The following is a 23,608-nucleotide window of genomic DNA, read 5'->3' as shown; positions in this document are numbered from 1 at the left end:
ATTTTACTTGACTTTTTGAGTCTTTGAACTTATTTTCATTTTCAAACTGCTCCTCCTGGCTTTCTTTGGCATCATTCTTTCCTGGCTTTCCTTCTGCTTTCAGACTGCCGTTGCTCGCTTTCTCTCACTAGCATTGCTTCCTCCATTTACCCCGTAAGTATTGGCTTTTCCTAGGATGCCGGTTGGCCATCCTTGTCTTCTTTCTCGGAAGGCTGCACTTCCTTGTCAGTGTCTTTTTTTCTGGAGCACATCATAATTACATGCCTTTTTACATGTTGTTTTGTCTGTCTAGGATTCTCTGCTTCTACCCTCACTCCTCTTTTACCTATTGTACTCCCTGTGGTTGGGATATCTATCCACTTATCCATCATCTATCATCCATCCATCCACCCACCCATCATCCATCTATTCATCATCCATCCATCCATCCACCCATCATCTGTACATCCGTCATCCATCCGTGTACCCACTCATCATCCATATATCCATCATCCATCTGTTCATCATCCATCCATCCAACAAATATTTGCTGAGCAGCTGCTCTTCTTACCTGACCAACTCTGCTTACACCCTCAACCACCAGAAGAACTATCGTTTCCTGCTTATGATTTGATTGTACCTTTTTCATACCTCTCTTAACACTCACCAGAATCTCTTGTGCTATTTGTTTGCGTATATGTTTCCCAACTATGCTGGTGGGCTCCTCAGGGGATGGAGCACATCTTCATTCACTTTGCAGCCTGAGCACCAGCACAGAGCCTGACACACAGGCACAGTAATGTTTACTCACCGAGGAGTTGTAGTTTCTCAAACTGTATTGATTTCTAGTGGTAACTGACACAGGCACAGAGGTGATGGTCTTTGGAGGAAGACCTAGTTTTTTCTTTTTCCTGAAAGGAAGTGGATCTAATCCAAGTCTGAGGTGTGAATCTCACAATCGAGGAGAGCCTCACATTCTAGCCTGCCTTCATGCAGCCCCTCTCCTTCTTTCTCCCTCCACCATCAAGCAGGAATGGAGGGGACAGTGAGGTTGGAACAATTTTGATGCCAGAAACTTCTCTTTCTGTAGAGAGATTTCAAGCGACCTACAGGATTGTTAAATGTGCCTTTCGTACAGGTTTATTTCATCCCTTTTTGAGGCAGGTAAGTGGAAGGGAGAGAACAGAGGCTCTGAGACCATGGAGCAGAGGGATTCCAAGAGAGGAGCTGTGAATTTGGCATTAGTATTTGGAGAGAGAGGTTTTTGAGCTACAGTGTTCAATAATTTTCACATTTCTATGATGTGAACTATAAACTTACAGTAGAAGCTGTAAAAACTTAATGTGAGAATCACCGAGATGAGTCAGCCCTGAATGCCAAACAATAAAATGTGGAAAAGGAGACTTAGGAGTGATAAGAGGACAGACGAAAGAAGCAGCAGCGCCTTGATGCTGCCATAACGCGTGGCTGCTTGAAAAGACGCCAAGGTTCAGCCCGTACAATGTGGTGTGTTGGAAACGTGCTCTTTTCTATTAACTGAAAGAACATACGGTGTGGAAAAATGGTTTTGGCTACCTGAAATAAAATTTTTGTAATCTTATTTGAGAGTAAAATTTTTTGTGTGAGTGTCGGAAGGGTAATAATAAATGAACACTTTTGCTTAGCCACTTGATGGGTGCTTATTTCATTGCTGCCACCGAAGGTAAAAAATACACGAAGCTTAGGATGGCAAACATAGCCATCAGTTGGTGCTCCAAAAATGTTTAGGGAGGTCAGATTGAGGTTTAATATGACCAGAGCATCAGCGACTATTTATCAGTATTTGTTAACTCTCTCAACAGTGATTGTTGAGCATGCTCAGGGCCAGGCACTGAGGGCCCAGTGGTAGCAGGGGACCCTGCTCCTTCTGGAGCCTCCATCATATCTCCATAGTAGCTCTGACATTGGGCATGGACTCCAACCTCTTGGGAGCATGTGCTGATTTGAAGTTGAAGCACCTACTTCACCTTGACTGGTTCCACTTCCCTTTCCAGAAGTGCTTTCCTTTATAACTTGGGGAAAATAATCAGTGGAGTGAAAGCATTGCCCTTCACGCACCTGCGTTGACTTGGCTCAAATTCCTGTTTATTCTGGAATCTCTAGTCAAGGTTGAATATTTCCTCTTGACATTTTATAAAAACTGGGAACCTCTGAGATGTACTCCCCCACTCCAATCGTCTGTTCCGTAGGCTGCATTTTAACAATCTCTTGTTTTCTTTTCAGAAGGTAAGAGGGGCATCTGGTGGAGCTTTACCAAAAAGGAGGAATTCAAAGATTTTTTTAGGTAATGTAAATAGTTATTAATACTGTGCCCGGATTTTCTGTGTGTGCATGTACGTGTCCATGTGTGTGATTTGGAGTAATGGGTTGTTTATTGCTCTACAATTTAAGGATGAGAGAAATGAATTTAACTTGAGATGGTCTCTACTTTGTGTTTACCTGATGGTGAAGGATGCTTTTAGCCCTTTTAGTTATGTTTAGTATTTTGAAGCAGTTGTATTTATAGTGACTGGAGAGTCATTGCGATTCTGCTTCTGTTCTCTTTTTTCACTGTCTTTAAAGAAGAGACAGTTTTTCTTTTTTTAATATTAGCCAAACTACAGACTTTATTAGGACTTCGCCATTTTTTTCCACTAATGTCCTTTTTTTGTTCCAGGATCCCATGTTGCATTTAGTTGTCATGTTTTCTTAATCCTGTCTAATCTGTGATGGTTCCTCAGTCTTTTTTTTTTGTCTTTGATAACTTTGACACTTTTGAAGAGTACTGGCTGTACTCAATTTGAGTTTGTCTGATATTTTCTCATGGTAAGTCTGAGGTTGTGCATTTTTGGCAAGAACACCACAGAGGTGATGTGGCCTCCTCAGTACATGATATCAGGGGGCACATGATGCTATGTCTTCATACCGGTGATGTTAATCTTGATCACTTATGAAGGGGGTGTCTGCTGGGTTTCTCCACTGTGAAGTTACAGTGTAATTAGTAAATGTCTTGGGAGTGGTACTTTGAGACTATGCTCATATCTTGTTTCTCCTCCAAGTTTTGCATAGTGGTTTTAGCATCCATCAGTGGATCTTGTCTGCAACAATGATTTCTGTGGTGTTTGCCCAACAGTGATTTTTCTGTCTCCTTCATTCAGAAGAGCCAGTTTTGCTCATGCACAAATACTGGTTTCTCTGTCATGCACTCATGGTTATATTTCGTATGAAGCTTTGATATGGTTTTCCCAGGAGAAAAAGTAGTTTGATAATGTTTGACCAAACAAATTTATATCCCTAAATGCCTGGGATTATTGTTTGAAAGGAATTTCAAAATTGTTTGCATTTTATGATTTCATTTTGGTAAAAAAAAAATCTGTACAAATATATATGTATGTGTATGTATATGTATGTAAATAGGTATGTATATGTGCATGCATATCTGTAGGTGTGTATGTACGTATATCGCATGTGTATATACACACACGTACACATATATAACTGGGAGTCTGAAAGAGTCTGGCAGAATATACTCCAAGTTGTTTAATAGTAGCTCCTTCCTGGTGGTGGGATTGAGGTGATTTTTATTGTCTTCTATTTGCTTCTCTGCATTTAGCTTTTTTCTATAAGAAACATATGTTACTGTTACAATAAAAAAACACACTAGTTTGACGCACTCTGCTTCAGTGGCCCGGGTTCAGATCCCAGGCATGTACCTACATCACTTGTCAGTGTTGCTGTGGTGTTGACCTACATATAAAGTGGAGGAAGATTGGCACAGATGTTAGCTCAGGGCTAATCTTCCTCAAGCAAAAAAAAAAAAAAAAAAAAAAAGGACATTAATGGGAAACAGTTGTGGAACTGCGTTTCCTTCCTGCTTTGATTCTCTGTTACTCCACGCTGGGCCCATCCTTGCTGTCTTTTCTCTTCTTTTCAGCTCATGGTTTTCTTTATGAGGCTTAGCTGCAGTTGGTGTTTCCATGATGGCCAGTCTTTCCCACTTCTCAGCATGTCTTTGGACTACAACCCAAATCAACCGACCAAACCCAAACCAGCTTAGAATGAGCCCAAAAGCTGAAACAATTGAGTACATTCTGAAATTTTGGTTACTACCCTTCAGCTCCCTTCCACTCATATAGATAATTTGACTTCTTCCTAATTAAATGACCTCAGCATGGCATTCTTTTTTTGGGGGGAAGATTAGCCCTGAGCTAACGTCTGCCACCAATCCTCCTCTTTTTGCTGAGGAAGACTGGCCCTGAGCTCACATCTGTGCCCATCTTCCTCTATTTTATATGTGAGACACCTGCCACAGCATGGCTTGACAAGCAGTGCATAGGTCCGCACCTGGGATCTGAACTGGCAAACCCGAAGTGGAACGTGGGAACTTAACCGCTGCGCCACCGGGCCGGCCCAGCATGGCATTCTTGAAGGCGGAAAGAATGAAACATTTTGACCTACTGTTATTTTTCATTATTTTCTTTGGTTAAATGAAGCAGTTAAATGGTTAAATGAAGAGTCTTGTGCTTTAAACTTTGTGTTTTTCACTCAAAAGACCTTGAAGTTTGTTTTCTCTCTGACCGTTTTGGTAGTAGGGGATGTTGTCAAGTAACTGGTTTAAACGTTAACCCAAAGGTGAGCACTGAGCTTCGTGCCTTGTGCTGTGTGGACCCCTTCCATTGCTTCCTGGGAGCACTCGCCCACTGTTTCATCTCAGTGAGATTTTGTCCTACAGCTGCTCTCTCAGCAGTCCATGCCTTACAAACCACAGGATGTGCCTCAAACTCACAGCCCAGCAAAAATTTTCTATTTGGATTGTACCAGTTTTTTAAAAATTTAAATTTGAATTTCATTAGCTGTCTGGGGCTTCCCCCAGGCCCCATTTCTCCCTAGTATTTTATAACCAGATGCTTCACAAATTTATGTTAGCTGCTTCATCCCATTAAGAATTTGGTTTTGCAAGCCCTGATTTACAGGCCCCTCAGCTGATGCTTCTTTTCTCCCAGTAGTAGACACTTTTCTCTTGTCACCTTGATCACAGCTCTGTTTTCAAGTTGATGTGGCCTATAAATTAATTTCAATGAAGGACTATATTAGGATTACATCTCACTTAAGTAAGAGAAAACTGAAAATATTGGCGACTTTGAACAAGATAGACGTTAATTTCTCTGTCATATAGAGGATGCTGGGAAGCAGCAAGTCCAGGCTGATGTGAGGGCCCTCATGTTCCATCAGGATCTAGACTTTTCCCGTATTTCTGCTTCACCCTCCATCCTGGCCTGTGATTTCCAACTTCATGCTTACTTCATGGTCCAGAATGGCTGCTGGAACTCTAGTCATCACATTCCGATTCTGGAAAGCAGGAAAGATGAAGGGGGAAGAACAAAAGATCTAATCTCCCCGTGGAGTCAGCTTCCTTCTGTCAGACTTCTCATAGATCCTCATGCAACACTTCAGTTTACACCTCTCTGGTCAGAACTTGGTCGTGTGGCCACACTGTGTGCTGCACAGGAGACTAAAAAGTAAAGTCTATTAACTGGATTCACTGAATAAAGTCTATTAGTAAGGAATAAGGGGAGAATGGATACTGGGAGGCAGCTAGTAGCCCCTGCCACAGAGTCTTTCCCTAAGGGGGACATTGGGCTTGTCTCTTCATGGAGAGGAAGAGAACTCAGATCTCTCTTGCAGGCTCTCTTGTTCTTTGACTAGAAAGTCCGTTTTCACTGCTGTTGAAATGTGGTTGTGATGCCCTTTCCCCTTCATGAAACACGTGTGGATGACTAAGGCTTTCTCCCAGGGAGAGCCTTTTCTCCCCCTTCTCTTGATGCCTTTGTGGATAATTCCTTTTCCCCTGGCTCAACGGTGACATTGAAACCGTTGAATCACGCAGTTAACGACCTTTAATTTTGATTTTATAAGAGAAACTGAGGCCGCTAGCTGGTGCTAAAGGCTTACCCAAGTCTCCTGAGCACCATCCTGCTCCTCAGCAGTCAAGGCACTCTTCCTCCCAGTTTCCGTGATGTTCATTCAAGTGAATCACAGTGAAGGACCTTCCCCTCGGTTCTAGGTTTTGGTGGTAATTTTTTTTATCAACAATGAAAATTATTGATAATTTTTGAATATTTAAATTTTATACTTCTTTTTATATTTAGGATTTAAAAAATGTTTTTGAATATGTAACACATAGACAAAACTTAAAATTGAAAAATTATTAGAGGCTCTATAATGAAAAGTAAGTTTCTCTCTCTCCTTTCACTGTCTCCCAGCTACTTGGTTACTCTCCCCAGAGACAAATAGTATTTTTTGTTCGTGTGTCCTTATATATCTTGTATATTCTTCCAGAGATAGTCTATACATGTACCATGCTTTAGACTTTTTTCCTGTAGGCAGTGGGGAGCCATTAACACTTTGGTTCCCAAACTGTGCTCCGAGGCACCCTGGGGTGCTGCAGTGAACTCACAGGTACACCATGGGATAGTTTGACTCCTCAAGGGAGCACAGTGACGCTCGAACATGACATGAACTATTAGCTTGATGTAGTTTCACTGTTATAGTATCCTGTATTCCTTTCAATGACTTCATCTCTTTGTGAAGCTGGTCTTTTGGTGGTTTCTATGGTTAAAGGCAAATACCATGTGAAAATAAATGTGGAATAGGAAATAAAGGAGTCAGGGTTCAATCTGATTCGAAGAGAAGTTACGCAGTGCCCAACAGGTACACACATCCCGTTAGTAAGGAATCATGGTTATTTAAGAATGGAATAAAACATTTTTTCTTTCAATTTATGTGTATTATTTTTTTCAAGTGGTTACTAAGTTGTTAGAACATAAATACTTATGAAGTTCTTCGGACCTAACAGTAAATATAATAGAATTATTAGGCATTTCATTTGGCTTAGGGCCTCTGTGCAAAAATCTCTGGGATGCTGATGGGTGCTGTGAACCGAGAAAGTGTGGGTAACTCTGCCTTCATGTTTTTAAGCTAGAAGGGGACACTATTAGATTGTCTTTTATAAAGATAACTCACAACAGTGTGAACAGTGGTAAATTTTGGGAATAAGCTGATATGAAACTTATTGTTTTATGAGATAGAAGGAGAGAAGAGGGGACATAAGGCGGTCTGGGACCTTCAAAGAAATACCCCAGGACTCGCGATGTGATTCTGGTCAAATCTCTCATATCTTTTACAATAAAGCTATAAATGTGTATATACATATGTGTATGTGGGTTTACGCTCAAAGGGCTTTCCATCTCTGTACCTTCTTTTGAGGGTGGATGGGTGGTCAGATTTCCCAGCACTGGACAGCTGCACTGCTCACCTCCAGCACACAAATTAAAGTCAGTGTGGTCAGGCTGAGAGAACGCTCAGCTGGGCATTCAGACATCCATTCCTCCGCTGTGCTGCTTTGGAGCTTAGGCAGGTTACTTCTTGGAAATGGGTCTTCTCCCAGGGATCTGAGAGGATCATTGAAGTAGAGTTGGAGAAAGGTATTTTTCTTTTTTTCTCTCTTTTTTTTTTTAACTTAGAAAAAGAGCAGCCCATCCAGGTCTTGCCAGTTAATAGCCACAATGGAAAGTGGCTGCTGGGGAAAGTTGGGGGTCCTAGTCCTATGGGTCCCTAGGATGTGGTTACTCTGTAGGTTCCTCAACTAGATATTTTTTGGGATAGTGAGACTCTGGAGAAATTTGGAAATTGTAGATTTTTATTTAGAATCGTGGAGTCATACATATTTAGGAGAAATCTTAGATTTGTCCCTTAAAGTCAGAGTGTAGGTTACTTCTGCTGACTTTTCCCAAATTTGCATTAAGATGTTTGGGAAGGATCATGGTCTCTTTCCATCCCATTGAATTAAAAATAAAAATAAATTATAAACTAACTGTAAAGAAGTCCAACAAAGTTCTGCTTTTTTGCATAATAGCAGTTTTTCTTCTTTTAAAACACATATCAGTTACCAATAAAAAAAACCCCAAAGCACCAAGCTTTTTGATGCTCTTGCTTTGCGGTTGACCTTAGCACATTGGCGTTTTTAACTTCCTGAAGTCTCCTTTCACAGACATTACCTGAGTGTGTGGTATGTGCTGGGCACCGTGCAGGAGGTGGGGACATGGAAGGTAAATAAGATCCGTTTCCTGCTCTTACAGCTTACCGTCTGGAAGCTTTTGAAGTTAATTCTTCTTCACAGGCAGGTCATGTGGAAGATCCCCACAAGATATCATGATCTTCCTGAAACTTATTTCAGGATTGCTTTGAAGCTCGGGCAGCCAGAGGGAAGGGAAGGCACTTTTGCTCATGTTAGTCGTCAGGAGTGTGGAGACGGTGGTGATGCTGGTGATGGTGACGGAGGCTACTCTCTGTGGAGCCTCTACTACCTACCAGATCCTATGCGCAGTGCCTTAAAACCTTATCTTTGTAATCTTCTTAACAGTCTTGTGGGGTAGTTGATGTTATCTGTGGCTCACTTGTGAGGAAAATGAAGTTGGAAAGAATTTGCCCAGCGTTACATAGCAAGTCAATGTCAGAGTGGGATTTTTTTGAACTTAGTTTATCGTTGATTTTGGCCAGGTAAGATTTGAATTAGCATTAAGTGAGTATGTCTTCTATGGAAGAGACGCTTAGACAATATGTTGTGTCAGCAAAATCTGTACATAAATAAAAGGGATCTGTATTTTGGTTACTTAAAATTGTTATACACAATATAATAAAGAAAAATTTAAGAATAGAGAAAAGTTTGCCCACTATTTTCATTTGTTCAGATTTCCTTCCAATTCTTGGCTATGAGCATAACTTCTACCAAGTTATACTTATAGTGAGGATGAATTTTGTATTTTTAACATTAACATAGCATAAACATTTCCATGTTTCTGCATAGTGTAAATAAGTACATTTAAATAATATTCTATTGGATTGAACACCATTCTCATTGAACTTTTAGTTTCTAATATTTTTATTATAGATATTGGGGCATTCAAATTTTTATAACATATAGAGTGCCTGTCTTTGTTTGAATCATTTCTTTGAAATAAATGCCTTTAGTTACTTCTTAAACTCTTAGAATCCTCTTTGATGTTGCTTTTTGTCGAAATAACCTCTTATAGCTATCTAACAATGTTGTTTCTGTACTTTGGCATTTCTGATTCTTATTATTTAGAATCTTTTATTAAAAGGTTTAGACTGTGTTTTAGCTGTATCTCATTGTCCACATAAAACTGCCCCCTGAGAATTCAAGAGCAGAGCTATACATAGAAAGCTACTGGGTTATTGGTTGGAGGCAAACAACAAGGTCCTAACAGAAGCTAGATCCTTGGGTTCTCAGCCAGCTGCTTCGTCTAGTAAAATAACTTTCTCCTATCTACAGAGCCCGTGTTTGTGTACCTGTTTGTATGTGGGTTTGTGTGCGCGTGAGTGGAATATGGCTCAATAGCTCTTTGTCACCATAGTTCCAAACATCTAAATATACAAACATGATCTGGGATGCTGGCATCCGTGTGAACTCGAGGCTGAAATGTCCATGTAAATATTGTGACAAGACATTTCCTTAAGCCTTCAGTTAACCTTTACCAGAGATTAGCCAAGCAAAGAGACGATGCCTTGATAGGTAACAGGCTACAGGAGCTCATCTTTCTTACTGAAAATTCTCCACAGCCTGTGGACACCAGGACTACTTATATTACGGGGTTCCCCCCTCTGGGTTACTCTCCAATATCTCAACAGTTCTTAAAGGGGGAGGGGGAGGCAGAAGGGGAGAGAGAGAGAGAGAGGGAGATTGAGATTTTATTTTTAAATAATAACTACCACTTACTGACTACCTATTATGAGCCAGGTCTCTTGTATATAGTTTCTTATTTATTCCCCATGTAAATTGTGAGATAAATGTTACTATCTCCATTCTATAAATGAGGGAACTAAAGCTTAGAGAGTTTGTGACTTGCCCAAAGTAACATTAAATTTTGGAGCCAGAACTGAACCTAGGTTTATCTACTCTCAAACCCATGTATTTTCTTCCATAATACAGTGTTGTATAAAACAGTCCAACCCATTTTTGTGAAATCAGGAGCTAGGTGCCCTACAAATCATAATGAACTGTCTATTCCTTTAAACATCTTTAAGAACTGAATACCTAGCACGTATGTCGATTTTAATTGTAAACTTTATGATATGACTCAGTCTTCTTTATACATGCCGGGACTCATAGATAAGTCCAGGTAGATGGTCGCGTCAGAGGAGGGAGTTGTAAATGTCACACCTTGGTTTGTCATCCCTGTGGATTTCTGGCTTTCCCAGTGAGTGCTGCCTTAGTGTGGAATGTTCTTTCTTCACTTCTTGTTCTTTGTTTTTGTTTTCTCCTCAGATCTAGATACTGATGACGATTTAAATAGCGACGATTATGAATATGAAGATGAAGCCAAACTTGTTATTTTCCCAGACCACTATGAAATAGCACTACCAAATATTGAGGAGTTACCAGCCCTGGTCAGTGAGTGTGCACGGCTGCTAGCTAGATGCGCGTGACTCTCTGTGTCAGGTGTGTGTGCGCGTGTGCGTGTGTGCTGTGTGTGTACTGGGGGGCTGGGGAAGGTGGGTCGAATGAGAGAAGAGGAGAAGAATGAGCACGAACATGAGCACATCGCTTCTTCTCAGTGCAAAGGGCCTGGCTGTGTCACCTTTCAGTAGCGTTGGGCCAGGTACCCTCCGCTGCCTCATGTCCAGGGCTGTTTGGGCTCATTGCTCATTGGGCTGGCCTCCTCCAGGTGGGCTGACTTCTTGCCGCCTCGGACTCACAGTCTGTTGCTTAGATTTTCAAACTGTGGCCCTGAGATGTACAGGGACTGCTGGAGAGGGGCTGTCTTCTGATTAGAGGAGTGACTGTATTTTTCTCTCTTCTACATGTTGGCCTTCCATGTATGATTTTGTTTGGAGAAAAACAAGAGTTCCACTGCTGAAACAGCAGCAAGATGATTATAAAAATAACCATATATTTTCAAATCACAGGGCTGCAGCATCTCTGTGGTAATGTGAACCTACTTTTTAGTTTTGTTCCTCTTGAGGACTATGACTGTTTTTTAGGTTTTAGAATTTGGATTTAGTGGTGAGTTTTTTCCTCTTCCCTTCCCTTCTTTTTTGTGGAGTGACTTTCATTTTCCTGAACAACTTAAAGCTGGGGGTGGCAGTGATGCTGTAAGGAAACTGAGTTCTGATTGACTTTGATTCTCAAATCTTGGAAGTGGGCTCAGAGTTCCTGCAGGGGCCTTTACCGGTTTTCCCACTTTTCCCTCATTTCCTGGATTGTCTCTCTCCTTCCGTCCTTTCCTTTGTTCTCTTCTCTTTCTTTTCCTCTTTTCTGCTCTGTGCACACCCTGACTTCTCAGAGCCTGGCCGCAGATGGCAGTGGAGTCAGGGCTGATAGCGTTTAGACATGCCAGTTCATTTTTTTCCCTCCTGAAACTTCACCAGAACCAAAGCCAGGTCTTCGGGTCCCAGAGTCTTCAGGACTTTGTGTGACTAGATCTGTTGCCACCTGCTCACTTACCCCTGCCAGGAGGGGATGCTTGTGCTGGGGTTCCCATGCCATCAGGGACCAGGTTTCCAACATTCAACCTTCTTTGCCCCTGACCTACTTTATACCTAAATATAAGACCATAGAAATGAAAATTTTATGTATTTATCTATTGTCGCTCTTTCCTCTAATTATTAGATGTAACATAGCCTTTTTAGTGCTAAGTACACAGTGTTTAGCAGTCATACAGAATTAAATTACTGCTGCTTTCTCTGATTCCCTGTGTGACTCAAATGGCTGTTACCAAGGGTAAAATATGTGAGTGGACTAAGTGGTCTCGTCTCATCCCATTACCTGAAATTATACACTAAAGCTTATATCTCTCTGATGCTGAGAGTTCTTAGTGTCCTTGTTTAATATAGCTCTTACATCTGCTGTCAGGAAAGAAGTAGAGAAGCCCATTGTACGTAAATGTCATGAGAAATGATTTTTCTCTCATTCACTTATGAAGAAAAAGTCTTTTTGTGAAAAAAGTTAATAGAAGAGTGTTAAAATACTTTTAATTCTTTGTATATTCAGACCATAATTCAAAGTGTGAATACTTTTATTTAAAAGTGAAGCATCATAGAAATTGAAATCCAACAATATGTATTATATTTTATGCTACAGAGTCTTTTAGAATGAAGAAATACTTTAAGAATTTAAAAGAGAGAGAAAGACAAGTGTTCAGAAGATGGGATGGGGAGACTGCAGGAAAAGTCTGGATTTATCAGATCGTGACCGATAGGATTTATCTGTATAACAGATGCGAGTTACTCTGTTTTCTTTTCGTGCTTTTGCTACATTTTTGGTATTTCATAATTTTCTTTTTAAGCTTTTAAATAATAAAAATTATTGAGCTCAAAATCACCCAACCAGTTGACTCTTTCTTCATCCCTCGAGCTTCTCAGCACAGAAAAAATGGTTTCAGATAATTACTCTATAGATCCTACCAGAAAGTTCAACGACCTCTCTGTGCTGCAGAGTTCACATAGCATTTAGGGCTCAGTAGGGATCTTAGAATCCGGAATCCAAGGCCTCATTTTAGACATGAGGAACTCAAGCAGTGGTGTGCTTGTAACTAATTAGCAACCAGCTCCCTAGGGGAAAAGCCCTGCTTTGTAGTGTTTGCTGATTTCTGTGGTGTGAGTACTGCCACCATGGCCGATTTCAGGCTAACAACATGATGTCACTGAATGCAGCGTTGGGAAGAGATGTGCTGTAGCACACCATTATATAGAATTTCTACCATACACATAACGTAGATGCAAATAACCCAAGTACACATATATAATAGTAAGATAGAACAATTAGGAAATGAAGAGTTTTGAATATTTATTAGCTTTTAAAAATATATTTTATTCAATTGTAATTTTATATAATTTAATTTTTAATAGTGGATGTGTTTAACCGCCATCTTGCAGAATTTCTTAACATTTAACAGTCTACTCTGTGAGCCACTTCCAGGACACCACTGAACTTGAGGCCTCCAGGGACTTGGGATAGAGCCAAGACTAGTACTAAGATCTCTTGCTTCACTCCAGAGAACAAATCCAGGGAAAGATAATTCACTGTGTAATTATAGGGTAATGGATCCTTCAGCTGTGATCCATAAAAAGGGCCTCTAAGTGAATTTAGATAATATTCTGAAAACAGTAAATCAGTGTTTTAGATAAGGGGCCCAGAGGTTTAAGAGAATTTTGTTGAGTGTCACTAGGAGGGATATTCAAAGAAAAGAGAGAATATTATATTCAAAGCTTGGTCAGAATCATTGTGCACTGCAAGCCAGAACACTTAAAAAAAAGACCTAATGGGGGTGGAGAAAATTCTGAAGAGGTCTGGGAAGGGATGGAGGTAGTTAGTGAAACAGCAAGGAGATTATAATAACGGGCCAGACTACAAAGATTAGCATGTGTAGTCAGAAGTGCTAAGGTGGCGTAAGAAACGCATAAAATCAAGAAGGGGCGTGTGGTGAGCCTGATCAGGCCTGTTCTCTAGGGACATCCCTGGAAGGGCTAAGAAGTGAATTTGGATAATTAAAAGGAACGGCTAATTATATAACAGTGTTGTGGTGAGAGATGAATGGGAGTATCTCTTTCAAAAGGTTTTACTGTATATTTATGAATGCCTGGTTTGTAACGGAGTGTAAGTTTTCTGAGGGCAGGGACCTCTTCCTTGTTTCTTACTGTGCCTAGCCCAGTGTCATCAATTCGTTGTGTTCAGTATGACCTTGGAGATTTTATGCTGGAGAAGGATAGGTCAATCTGGCTGCTGGGCAGAGAAGAGGGAGCAAGAGTAGGAGAAAGCAGACTGTAAGGAGGCTGCGGTGTGGCCGTCCCTGTGAGCTCTATGGTGGATGGGACCGGGATGGTGTGGTGGAAATCGAGAAGAGGTAGGCCCAATGGGTTTTGGATGTAGGACTGATAGAAATTGCTCATGGGCTGAGTGGGAGTGGGGAGGCGGCTGCTGAGAGAACTTCCTTCATTGTCTCTTAATCAGTTCTAGGGTCACTTGTCAGTGCCACCCAGGGGAAAATATTCTGTGTGAAGTTCAGCTAATTGTTAGTGATGTAGAATACAAATTTTCATTAAAATTTTTTTTTCACAATTCAGTGGCTTTTATTAATTCAGAGTTGGGCATCCATCACCACTATCTCATTCTAGAATATTTTTATTACTCCACAACCATCATCTTCCAACCTCTCATCCCCCCAGCCTCTGGCAATCAGTAATCTACTTTCTGTCTCTATGGATTTCCCTATTCTGGACATTTCATATAAATGGAATTTTACAATATATGGTCTCAGTGGCTGTTTTTTTTCACTGAGCATATATTTTCAAGATTCATCCATGTTGGAGCATATATCAGTACTTCATTCCTTTTTATTGTTGAATAACATTCCGTTGTATGGACATACTATGTTTTGTTTATCCATTTGTCATTAATGGGCATTTGGGTTGGTTCTACTTTTTGGCTATTATATATAATACTCCTATGAATATTTGTGTATAAGTTTTTGTGTGGATACGTATTTTCATTTATCTTGGTTATCTACCTAGGACTGGAATTGCTGGGTCATATGGTAACTGTTTAACCATTTGAGGAATTGCCAAACTGTTTTCTGAAGTGGCTGCACCATTTTACATTCCCACCAGATATAAGTTTTCAAAGACAGCTAGAGATAGGTTATAACATTAAACAAATAGCAAATGTGATGCTAGGCATATGTCTAGGATCAGTTGGGTTTGGGAGAAAGCAGAAAATCTGCCTGCCCCCTCCTCTGTGGTCAGTTGGTGCCAAGCTGGACATCACAGATTTGCTCATGATGTGGACTGATCTGGCACAGAGACTCCTGGGCATGTCCCTGTTCAGGATCACATTTGTACCAGATTAAGAAATGGAGCCGTGCTGCTTGCATTCCATTCAAGTGCCCTTGACCACATGCCATTGTGTGATGAGTTCAGGATATTGGATATCTGGGTGTATATTTGTTGGGAGGAAAACACACCAGTTGGGTAAATCCTAGACATTCCTGTACCTAATTTCACACTTGCAAGTTGTTCGTCTTAAACTTTTCACTATGCTTGCTAAGAGGTAGGAATTGTTAAATCTGACTCCTATGTCTGGGCTTACAGACTAGATTTGGTTCCTTGTTATCTTGTGTCATTGTCAATACTGTAGACTCCAGCCCAGGGACAAAAGCTAGCTAGATCCAGAAGAACGTGCTGGAGTCAGGAAACTAGGATCTTGCTCTTGTGGTAACAGTGCTGTTTGAATTTTCTTAGATTAAGCCGTATTTATTAGTAAACTTTTAAATTCATTTTTTAGAAGATGCTATGCTCTCAGACTGTTTTTATATATTACATCTCGGTCTGTCTTACAGGTAACAATTGCTTGTGATGCAGTTCTCAGCTCAAAATCTCCATACAGAAAGCAGGACCCAGACACTTGGGAAAATGAATTGCCAGTATCCAAATATGCCAATAACCTCACCCAGCTGGACAATGGAGTGAGGATTCCTCCAAGGTGAGAGTCAGATAGCAAAACGGAACTTGACCCTCTAACACTGGCCAAAGGAATATTTACTTTTCTACCTCTTCTCTGAATTAGCAGTTATATATTTTCTTTTATTTGTCTTTGATTAAAAATAAACTCAAAGTTCTCTCTAAAATTATCTGTGCCTTTGGAGTAGATGCCGAACATGGCCAGCCCATACCCCTGAGCCTGTCCCCACCCTAAGACCTCCAGTTTCAAGCACCTGCAACTCTTTGCTTGAGGGCTTTCTCTGGCTGCCAGAGCCAAGTAGGCTGGTGCTTGGGACAGTCAGAAATGCCCTGGAGTTTGTGCTCCCTCCTGTCCTCCTGGAATAGCCCTCAGCCAATGACTGTGGAGTGGATGGATAAATAACCTAGATCTCTGCCCTCATGTGGGATAACTGTCTCCTGGAGTTCCCCAGCTGGATGGAGCCCCAGTTGCTCATGGTGGTCATCTTCTTGTTGACATCCCCTGTACTGGCTTCCTGTCCTTTCCAGTCTCACTGCCCTGTGGTGCTTCCTGGGATCACCTCCCAGACAAGCCATTTGTATTCAAATCTTTGTTGCAGAATATGCTTCTAGGGGAAGCCAACTTACAACAGTCTTTGGTTGTCATGTTTTTGGCTGGAATGTCCTTTGAGCTACATGAGCACCTCCTCCTCTTAGGTGCCTGTGCATTTACAGAGGCAGGTGCTAGAGGGAAAGAGCAGATGGATTAGGAATGTGTCCAGTCTGGCTGAACCCTGACTATAGTGAATTCCTGTTCTGTGTGGTCTTAGAGAAGGCACGGTACTTCTGGACCTCAGTTTCTCCCTTTGACAAAGGGGATGTAATATTGATGCTGATGGGTGTTTATTAGAATTAAATGATAAAACTTCTGTAAGGCACATGGCACATACCTCACATTTCACCTTCAGTTCAGTGGTTTCCTTTCTACTTAATTTAGATTTGCAGCATTTTAGGGTTTTGTTTAAACTATTTTTGCTAGGTGTGGCTAATGCTTTAACACTTTAGATGTTGGGGGCTGGCCCCGTGGCCTGGTGGTTAAGTTCAGAGCACTCTGCTTCGGTGGCCTGGGTTCGGTTCCAGGCATGGACCTACATCACTTGTCATCAGCCATGCTGTGGTGGCAACCCACATACGAAATAGAGGAAGACTGGCACAGATATTAACTCAGGGCAAATCTTCCTCAGCACAAACAAACAAACAAACAAACATTAGATGTTTATAAATATGAGATCCTTAATGGTTTAAATTTATTCAAGCTCTATTGTCCCTCACATAAGAATTTTAAGAAAAGGACCTCCTTTCCTACCCTTGGTGTCTGTGTCAGTTTTCGAAAGTAAAGGAGTTATTGCAGAGGAGCTGGGAGTTGCTGGTCCCCATCTGGGAGGCAGGCAGGGTACTGAGTGGTCCTGCTGCTCTTGGAGGGGTCTCTGTTATTCCGTTGATCATTGTCTGTGACCCTCCCCCCCCATGTTGAGATTCTGATTTCTTAGATGTTCATTTTCCAATTTCACCTTGTGCTCCGGCTGCACTAACTGCTTTCCAATGACTTTCCAGTGGTTGGAAGTGTGCCAGGTGTGACCTGCGGGAAAACCTCTGGTTAAATCTGACCGATGGCTCTGTGCTGTGTGGGAAGTGGTTCTTTGACAGCTCTGGGGGCAACGGGCATGCACTGGAGCATTACAGAGACATGGGCTACCCTCTAGCTGTGAAGCTGGGAACCATCACTCCTGATGGGGCAGGTGAGTGTGCCTTTACCGACTGGGAATGTACAGTGGGCTCCCGCTTAGATTTAACCAATGCCTTAATCCCAAGGGCTGGAGGGTGTAGGCTCTGGGCTCAGCCCAGGTTTGAATCCCTGCTTCTGTTTCTTATTAGCTGTGAGGTCTAGGGCAAGTTTTCCAATCCTTCTGAACTTTAGGTTTCTCATCTTGAGGATAATTGTGGTACCTCCCTCATAGATTTGTTAAGGTGCCTAAGCTTTTAGCCCAGTACACGCAGTGTGGTCTTAATAAAAGTTAATTGCTATTGTTAGTGTCTTTCTGTTTATTTCTTGGCTAAGAGGACAGAGCAGGAAGCAGGACTTGTGAAGTGAATGTGTACAATTGAATCTACCATTAGAATAGTAGGAGGAAGCCCTAGAATTCATTATGGGGATTAGTATCATTTTCGGAACAAATGGATTCATTATGGAGAAGATGGGTTTTAAAGGATACTGTGTGTTCAGAGTCCCTGATGTCAGCTGGCAGCTATGGTGTTCATGTGTAGTGAGGGATTAGAATTGGTTTCTACCTGTACTGTCAGCTTCACAATTGTTTTTTCTTTCCATTATGTTCTCACACTGTATGTTCTAAAATATTAGCTTTTGGCCATGTTTGTACAGTTAATTCCTTCTACCATTTTGTGAGGAAAAAGGGAAATCATATCAGGGTCAATAATGGGAAACTTAAATATTGAGCAGTGGCCATAAGAACCCATCATCTAAAGCATCATTGAAAACATTTATTGAGCTCAGATCTGGACCAGCACTTAGGTCCGTCTTTTCCGGCTTTCCAGGCTTTAGTCTCTATTTCTTCTTTGAGATGGATTTCTTTTTAGAAGAAATATAAAGACATATGTCTTTTCTCTTGCCTGTTATCTTTCTATGACTGAATTAGCCTGCCCCAGAGTTGGCTAGGATGTTTTCACTAAATATGGTACGCTTCTTGTCAGCCATGCCTTTTCCGTCGAACTAGTTTGGTTTCTCATTTGTTTTATAATTGAGGGCTGGCTGTTAGGTCTTGTCAGGATTCTTTTGATTCACATTTTGGATAATTTTCCTGCTCCCAAAGTTAGTAGACTTATTTTAACTGGTTTGAGAAAAGTAGCTACAAGAGATGTGGTGTCAAACATTTCCCTCCAAGTAAATAAACCGCTACACAAGCCAGGTCAAATCCTAAGACTTCCAGGACCTGAAGAGGAAATTCAAGACATGCAGTTGGATTCAGGGTTACAGCAGGGTGCTTCCAGGTCACCAATATGTTGAGTGACTGCTGTATCAGGCAACCATCCTTGTCCTTTTAGGGGCTACAGAGAGAAGGGTTTGCAGTGTAGGAATTCTCCTGGGTAAAAGTAACAAGGGGAGAATAATTCAGGTATTTCTACTTTCTATTCTGCCTTATGTAGTGCTTTGATAAGACCAGTTGTTAGAAGTCCAGCTCTCAGAACAGCTTGTCCAAGACAACAACTATTTGTATATGTGGCTTGGTTTTAAAATGTCCGTTATTTGAAGGCAAGGCTATGTCTTATGCATCTTTGGGTTCCCTACAAAATCTCACACATAGTATGCACAAGTACTTTTGTTAAATGAACCAACTTGTATATAGGTATGTAAATAATTAGATTCTATGTGAATATATACTAATAATAGAGGGATGGATTAATTCTGTTCTCTATGTATCTTTAATTTTCCAGAAGCCTTTTTTCTGGTGGGAAACATTTTCAAATCGTGGTTTAGAGTCCATCAGAAGTTTCTTTCCTTTCAACTTAAGGAAGGAGTTTTATATTAGCCCCTTGATTATTCAAGAAACAGATGTTCAATGTAACATGTTTAGAAAACAGAGAGGAAAGTTTAGAGAAGTAAATAAATAAAAATCACTAGTAATACCACACTCCAGACAAATCACTTCTAACAATTTGGGTATTTCCTTTCAGTCGTTTTTCTTTTTTAAGGGCTTGATCAGTTCTTATACAAAAACCCTCCCCCGGCCCCACATTTTTACAAAAAGTAGGTCACACTGTATAAAGTTTTATTCCTTGTTTTCTGTATTTAACATTAATTATATTTCTGTCATTAAATATTCTTCATGATAGTTTCATAAATCATTTCACTATTCCTCTGTGAGTTTTTAGCAATTTTTTTTGCCATACTGATGAAAATCCTTGTACATATTCAAATCTTTGCATGTTTGTCTAATCATTTCTTTAGGATAAATTCCTACAAACAAAATCCTGAACCTTTTAAATTTTCAGTTTCTCTTTTAAATAGTTATAGTAATTTACATTCCCACCAGCTGTGTATGAGAGTACCCATTTCAACAAATCTTTGACAACTTTGGGTTTTAGAGCTTTTTAAAAACCATTGCTAATTTGGTATCTTGTTTTAATTTGCTTGACTTGTGAGGCTGAATATTTTTCATGGTATTCTTGGCCATTTGTAGTTCTTTTTGTGAATTTCTTTGTGTGATTTTCTAGCTGCTGTTATGTTTCTTATTGGTTTTTAAGAACTCTTTAGCTATTAAGAATATTGACCCATTATCTGCCATAGTTAAGGGTTTTTTTTTTTTTATAAAGAAGGGAGAACTTTTAAGGTTTTTCTTATTTGAATAAATGAGAGTATTTGAATAAATACTCCTGTTTCAATCATAGAAAGCATAAGACATTGGCAACAACAGTGCAGATGGTGCATTCCCTGATAAGGGTTCTTGAATTCATTTAGCTGAAATAATGTTCACTTTTTGCAAAAAAGATCAGAATTTGATTCCTGCTTATGTTATGCAGAATGGATTTTAACACAAATGATTATTTTCAGTCTAATTATCATTTCATGTTAGTTTATGGGCTGCATCAGTTCAATTTTCATTTCTTTTAAATCTGTTTAATAGATTGCTAGCTGTAACTTCTTGATTATTTAAAGGCCAGATAAGTTAATTGAAAACATGCATAAGTTTCCTTAAATATGTGATGATGAGCCTTGTGGATATTGAGGCTCAGGAGGTGACAGTGCCCTCTGACTGTGGTCGACGTGGCCACCTCCTGGTGAAGGCACCACAGTCGAGGGTCCCCTCTTCCATACTCGCTAGGCTCACTGAGGGTAATTCAGCTCACAAGAGACAAAGTCTCAAAGTCGGAGTGTTTATTTTTTAGTTTATAATGAGAACCACAACTGCCTGTAAGTGTGATGTTTATGTCAGCTTGACCAGTACATTCCTTCCCTGTGGGAAGCTGAATTATATTTAGAATATTGCTTAGTGAACGTGGAATCCAAGCAGTTTGTGGACTCAAATATTTAATGGCAGTGTGATCCAGTCATCCTGGTTTCCTTCTCCCCAACAAGCATATACCTGCTCAGTGAGAAATCCTGCTCATCTTGAGATCTCAAATTAGAAGTAGTTCTTTCAAAAAGCCCCGATCCCCCAGGCTAGGCCATTGTAGTGGCATGTGTAGTAAAAATGGGCCCCATATCAAATTCCAATCTGGGTCCCCATGGGTACAGCAACAAACAAACCAAGGAACAGATCACCATACAAACAAACACATAAAAAGCTTTCCTCTGTGGGCGGAGAGACGTTGGAGTGGCAGAGAAAGGCTGAGGTTCTGGGTGGGAAGGCAGTGAGGGGTATGGAGGCAGGAGAGGGGGTTTTATTCTTCCATTGTGGAAGCTAGTTTACCTAAGAGGATGTCTCATTGCCGTGGTGATTGTGTGAGAGCCTTCCAGAGATGCCCAAGGCAGCTGTGAAATTGCCTATCCCACAGCTGGGAATTGGCTGCCCCTGCACCAGCTCAATAGCATCTCAAGGTGGTCTTTCTTCTTTGGTCATCTTCACCCTTGACCTGGGCGTGAGCTCCCCTGAATTTCTCATAGCCCAAGGGTTTGGAATCAGGGCACGGACTGCTTCATTTTAGTTTGACCTGGCTTGTGCCGCTCCTGTGTCCCTCTGTAGCACCTCGTTCTGCTCTATCGTAACACTTTTCACAAGATCCTGTAACTGTTTAATGGTGGTGACTCACTTCAGACAGCAAGCCCCAAGTGCCACGTTTGTTGTAGTCTGTTATATCTAGCATAGCCCCTCACACATAGTAGGTGTTCAGTAAATACTTGTGGGGTAAACAGATGGAGGAAGACACACCAGCAAAATTTGCTCCTCTGATTCACCTTTTTTCTATTTTACTGACGTCTTTTTGCTCTTACTTGTTTTCCTTTCCTGACGAAAGTTTAGGTTTTGTCAGGCCTGGGAGTTACAGTTGCTAAGCTGATGGTACATGCTTCTGACCTCATTCATTTTGTGTTTATTTTTCTAGTAATTGCTGGAGCATTCTCTCATTCCTCTTCTTTTCCTGTCTGTGGCAGATGGTCTGTTAGGCACACAAATATGAACTCACGGTGGAGAGATGCAGTTGGGGTGGACGGACCAGCACTTACTCTAAGAACCTTTCCTTGTCCTTTCCTCTCTGACTTAAGACTTGGTGTTTGACCAAGAGTTCTGTTTTTCTCTCCACTTGAGCTGTGAGAACAGAGCCGCGAAGCCAGCTACCCTGGTTTTGTTTCTTTTTCTAAACACAAGAGCTTGTTGAGGTACATGTTGCCTTTCTCTCCCCGCTCTGCTTTCCTGTGTGGGAATCTGAGGGCAGGATTTGGAGTTCTGCCATTTTCTGGGGCTTAGGAAGAGATCCTGAAGTGACATGACTAAACCATAGCCAAGAAGATGTCTGTTAGGTCCTTTTACACCAAACCAGCATTTCTTCTAAGACTATTTGAAGTAGTAAAGTTTAAACGTATGAGGGCAGACCTTACTTATGTCATTTAACATTATATCCTTAGTGTCTATATACATTTGGTGTTAAGTAAATATTTGTTGAGACAATGAATGAATGAGTGAATGAACGAATGAGTGAGTGAGTGAGTGAGTGAGTGAATGCATGTGGATGAACAAGGAAGACCATTGGTACATCAGACCTAATGGCGTTTCATCCAATAGAATCATTTTAATCTTTAGGAATTACTTATAAAACAATTTTTTCAATCAAAATAGAATAAATTTGGAAAAAATAGAAAAGAAAAAAAACAGAAAATAAATCTTCCCATTCAGAGATATGAAATTATTACTATTTTCATATAATTCCTTACAGATTCTCAGTCTTGGTCTCAGTCTTAGTCTCAGCTCTATTCTCTAACTTTTCTTTAGTTAATTTGGAGACTTGTTGCATGTACTGTTTTCTAACATGCTTATCACATCAATGGGTTGTTCATGCTCTAAAACTTTTATCTGTTCCCTGGTGTGGATCTCTCCATGCTCTCCATGGTTTAACTAGTCATTTAACTTGAAATGGAACGATGACTGGTTTCCTTCTAAAGTGAATGTCGTTACTCCTGAAATGCTGCTTGGGCTATTCCTGGGAGGATCCCTCCGTGAACTCCCTAACTGTGCTTCTTGCCTCCAGGGTTGAAGCCGGGTTGGGGATTGGGGAGGGTGACACTTGTCAGGCAATGCTTATTTGCTATAGTAATTTTTGAGCTAAGACTTGACTTTGCTAAGCTGAGGTTGGAGATGAATGAATTTCCCTATGAAAAATGCATAAGGCAGTGTTTTCAGGCCCTGAGTCTACTTCAAATTTTTTTCCTATGACTGCATGTCATTTATAAATTCTTCATGATTGCCAAGTTTAAGGGATCACCATTCATTTTTAGATTTCTTGAGTGTTACTCACCAATCTGTTTCTGTCATTGGGCTAAGAAATAACCATTGTGTCTGACCAAATCATTTTGTATCTTTGGAGCGGTTGATGACTGGAAATAGGAAATGTTAATTTCTCCATGTGGCGAGAACCTAACAGGTTAAGAACTGCAGCGTGCTGCGTGACCTTCACTTATCTCAAAATCCTAGGCCAATGCCAGTGGTACAATTCTAGCAATTTTATTATTTTCTAATAGGCTCTGATAATGAGTTAAATTTTCAAAACTATCTCACTAGTTAATAATAACCAAAGTTAAAGTGCCTAGGAAGTGTCTCTTTCACCTTCCAGTGTTTGAATGGTATTTGCTTGTGTCACTTCTCATGGATTGAAAATATTGTTGATGTATTTGTTTCAAGTTATTCGTTCAAAGATTTTTGATGCTTAAAAGTGTTTAAACTTTTTGGAAATTTCTTCTTCATTGGGCTGGGGATTTCGTCTTTTGTTTGTGCTTTTGAGAGCACTGAATTATATTTAAAAAAGAACATAGACGAAGGCTGCTATCCACCAGTTAAAGTGAGCCCCCAGGGGAAGCAAGGTAGAGGAGAAA

The 23,608-nt window shown here is 40.6% G+C and overlaps 1 protein-coding gene across 1 annotated transcript in view; it reads left to right on the top strand.

Moving 5' to 3' along the window:
• The window catches only part of USP13 (ubiquitin specific peptidase 13), a 107,450-nt gene that overhangs the window by 27,646 nt on the left and 56,196 nt on the right, over positions 1–23,608 (top strand). Inside the window, exons 3-6 of the mRNA XM_014838347.3 lie at positions 2,242–2,302; positions 10,343–10,464; positions 15,411–15,553; positions 17,125–17,309. Coding sequence (XP_014693833.1) covers positions 2,242–2,302; positions 10,343–10,464; positions 15,411–15,553; positions 17,125–17,309 — 511 coding nt within the window. The remainder of the gene's footprint in view (positions 1–2,241; positions 2,303–10,342; positions 10,465–15,410; positions 15,554–17,124; positions 17,310–23,608) is intronic.

This window comes from Equus asinus, chromosome 5, assembly GCF_041296235.1.
Source record: "Equus asinus isolate D_3611 breed Donkey chromosome 5, EquAss-T2T_v2, whole genome shotgun sequence".
NCBI classification, from domain to species: Eukaryota; Metazoa; Chordata; class Mammalia; order Perissodactyla; family Equidae; genus Equus; species Equus asinus.
Note: the sequence above shows the minus strand (reverse complement) of the source record. Positions and strands in the feature narration are given on the sequence as shown.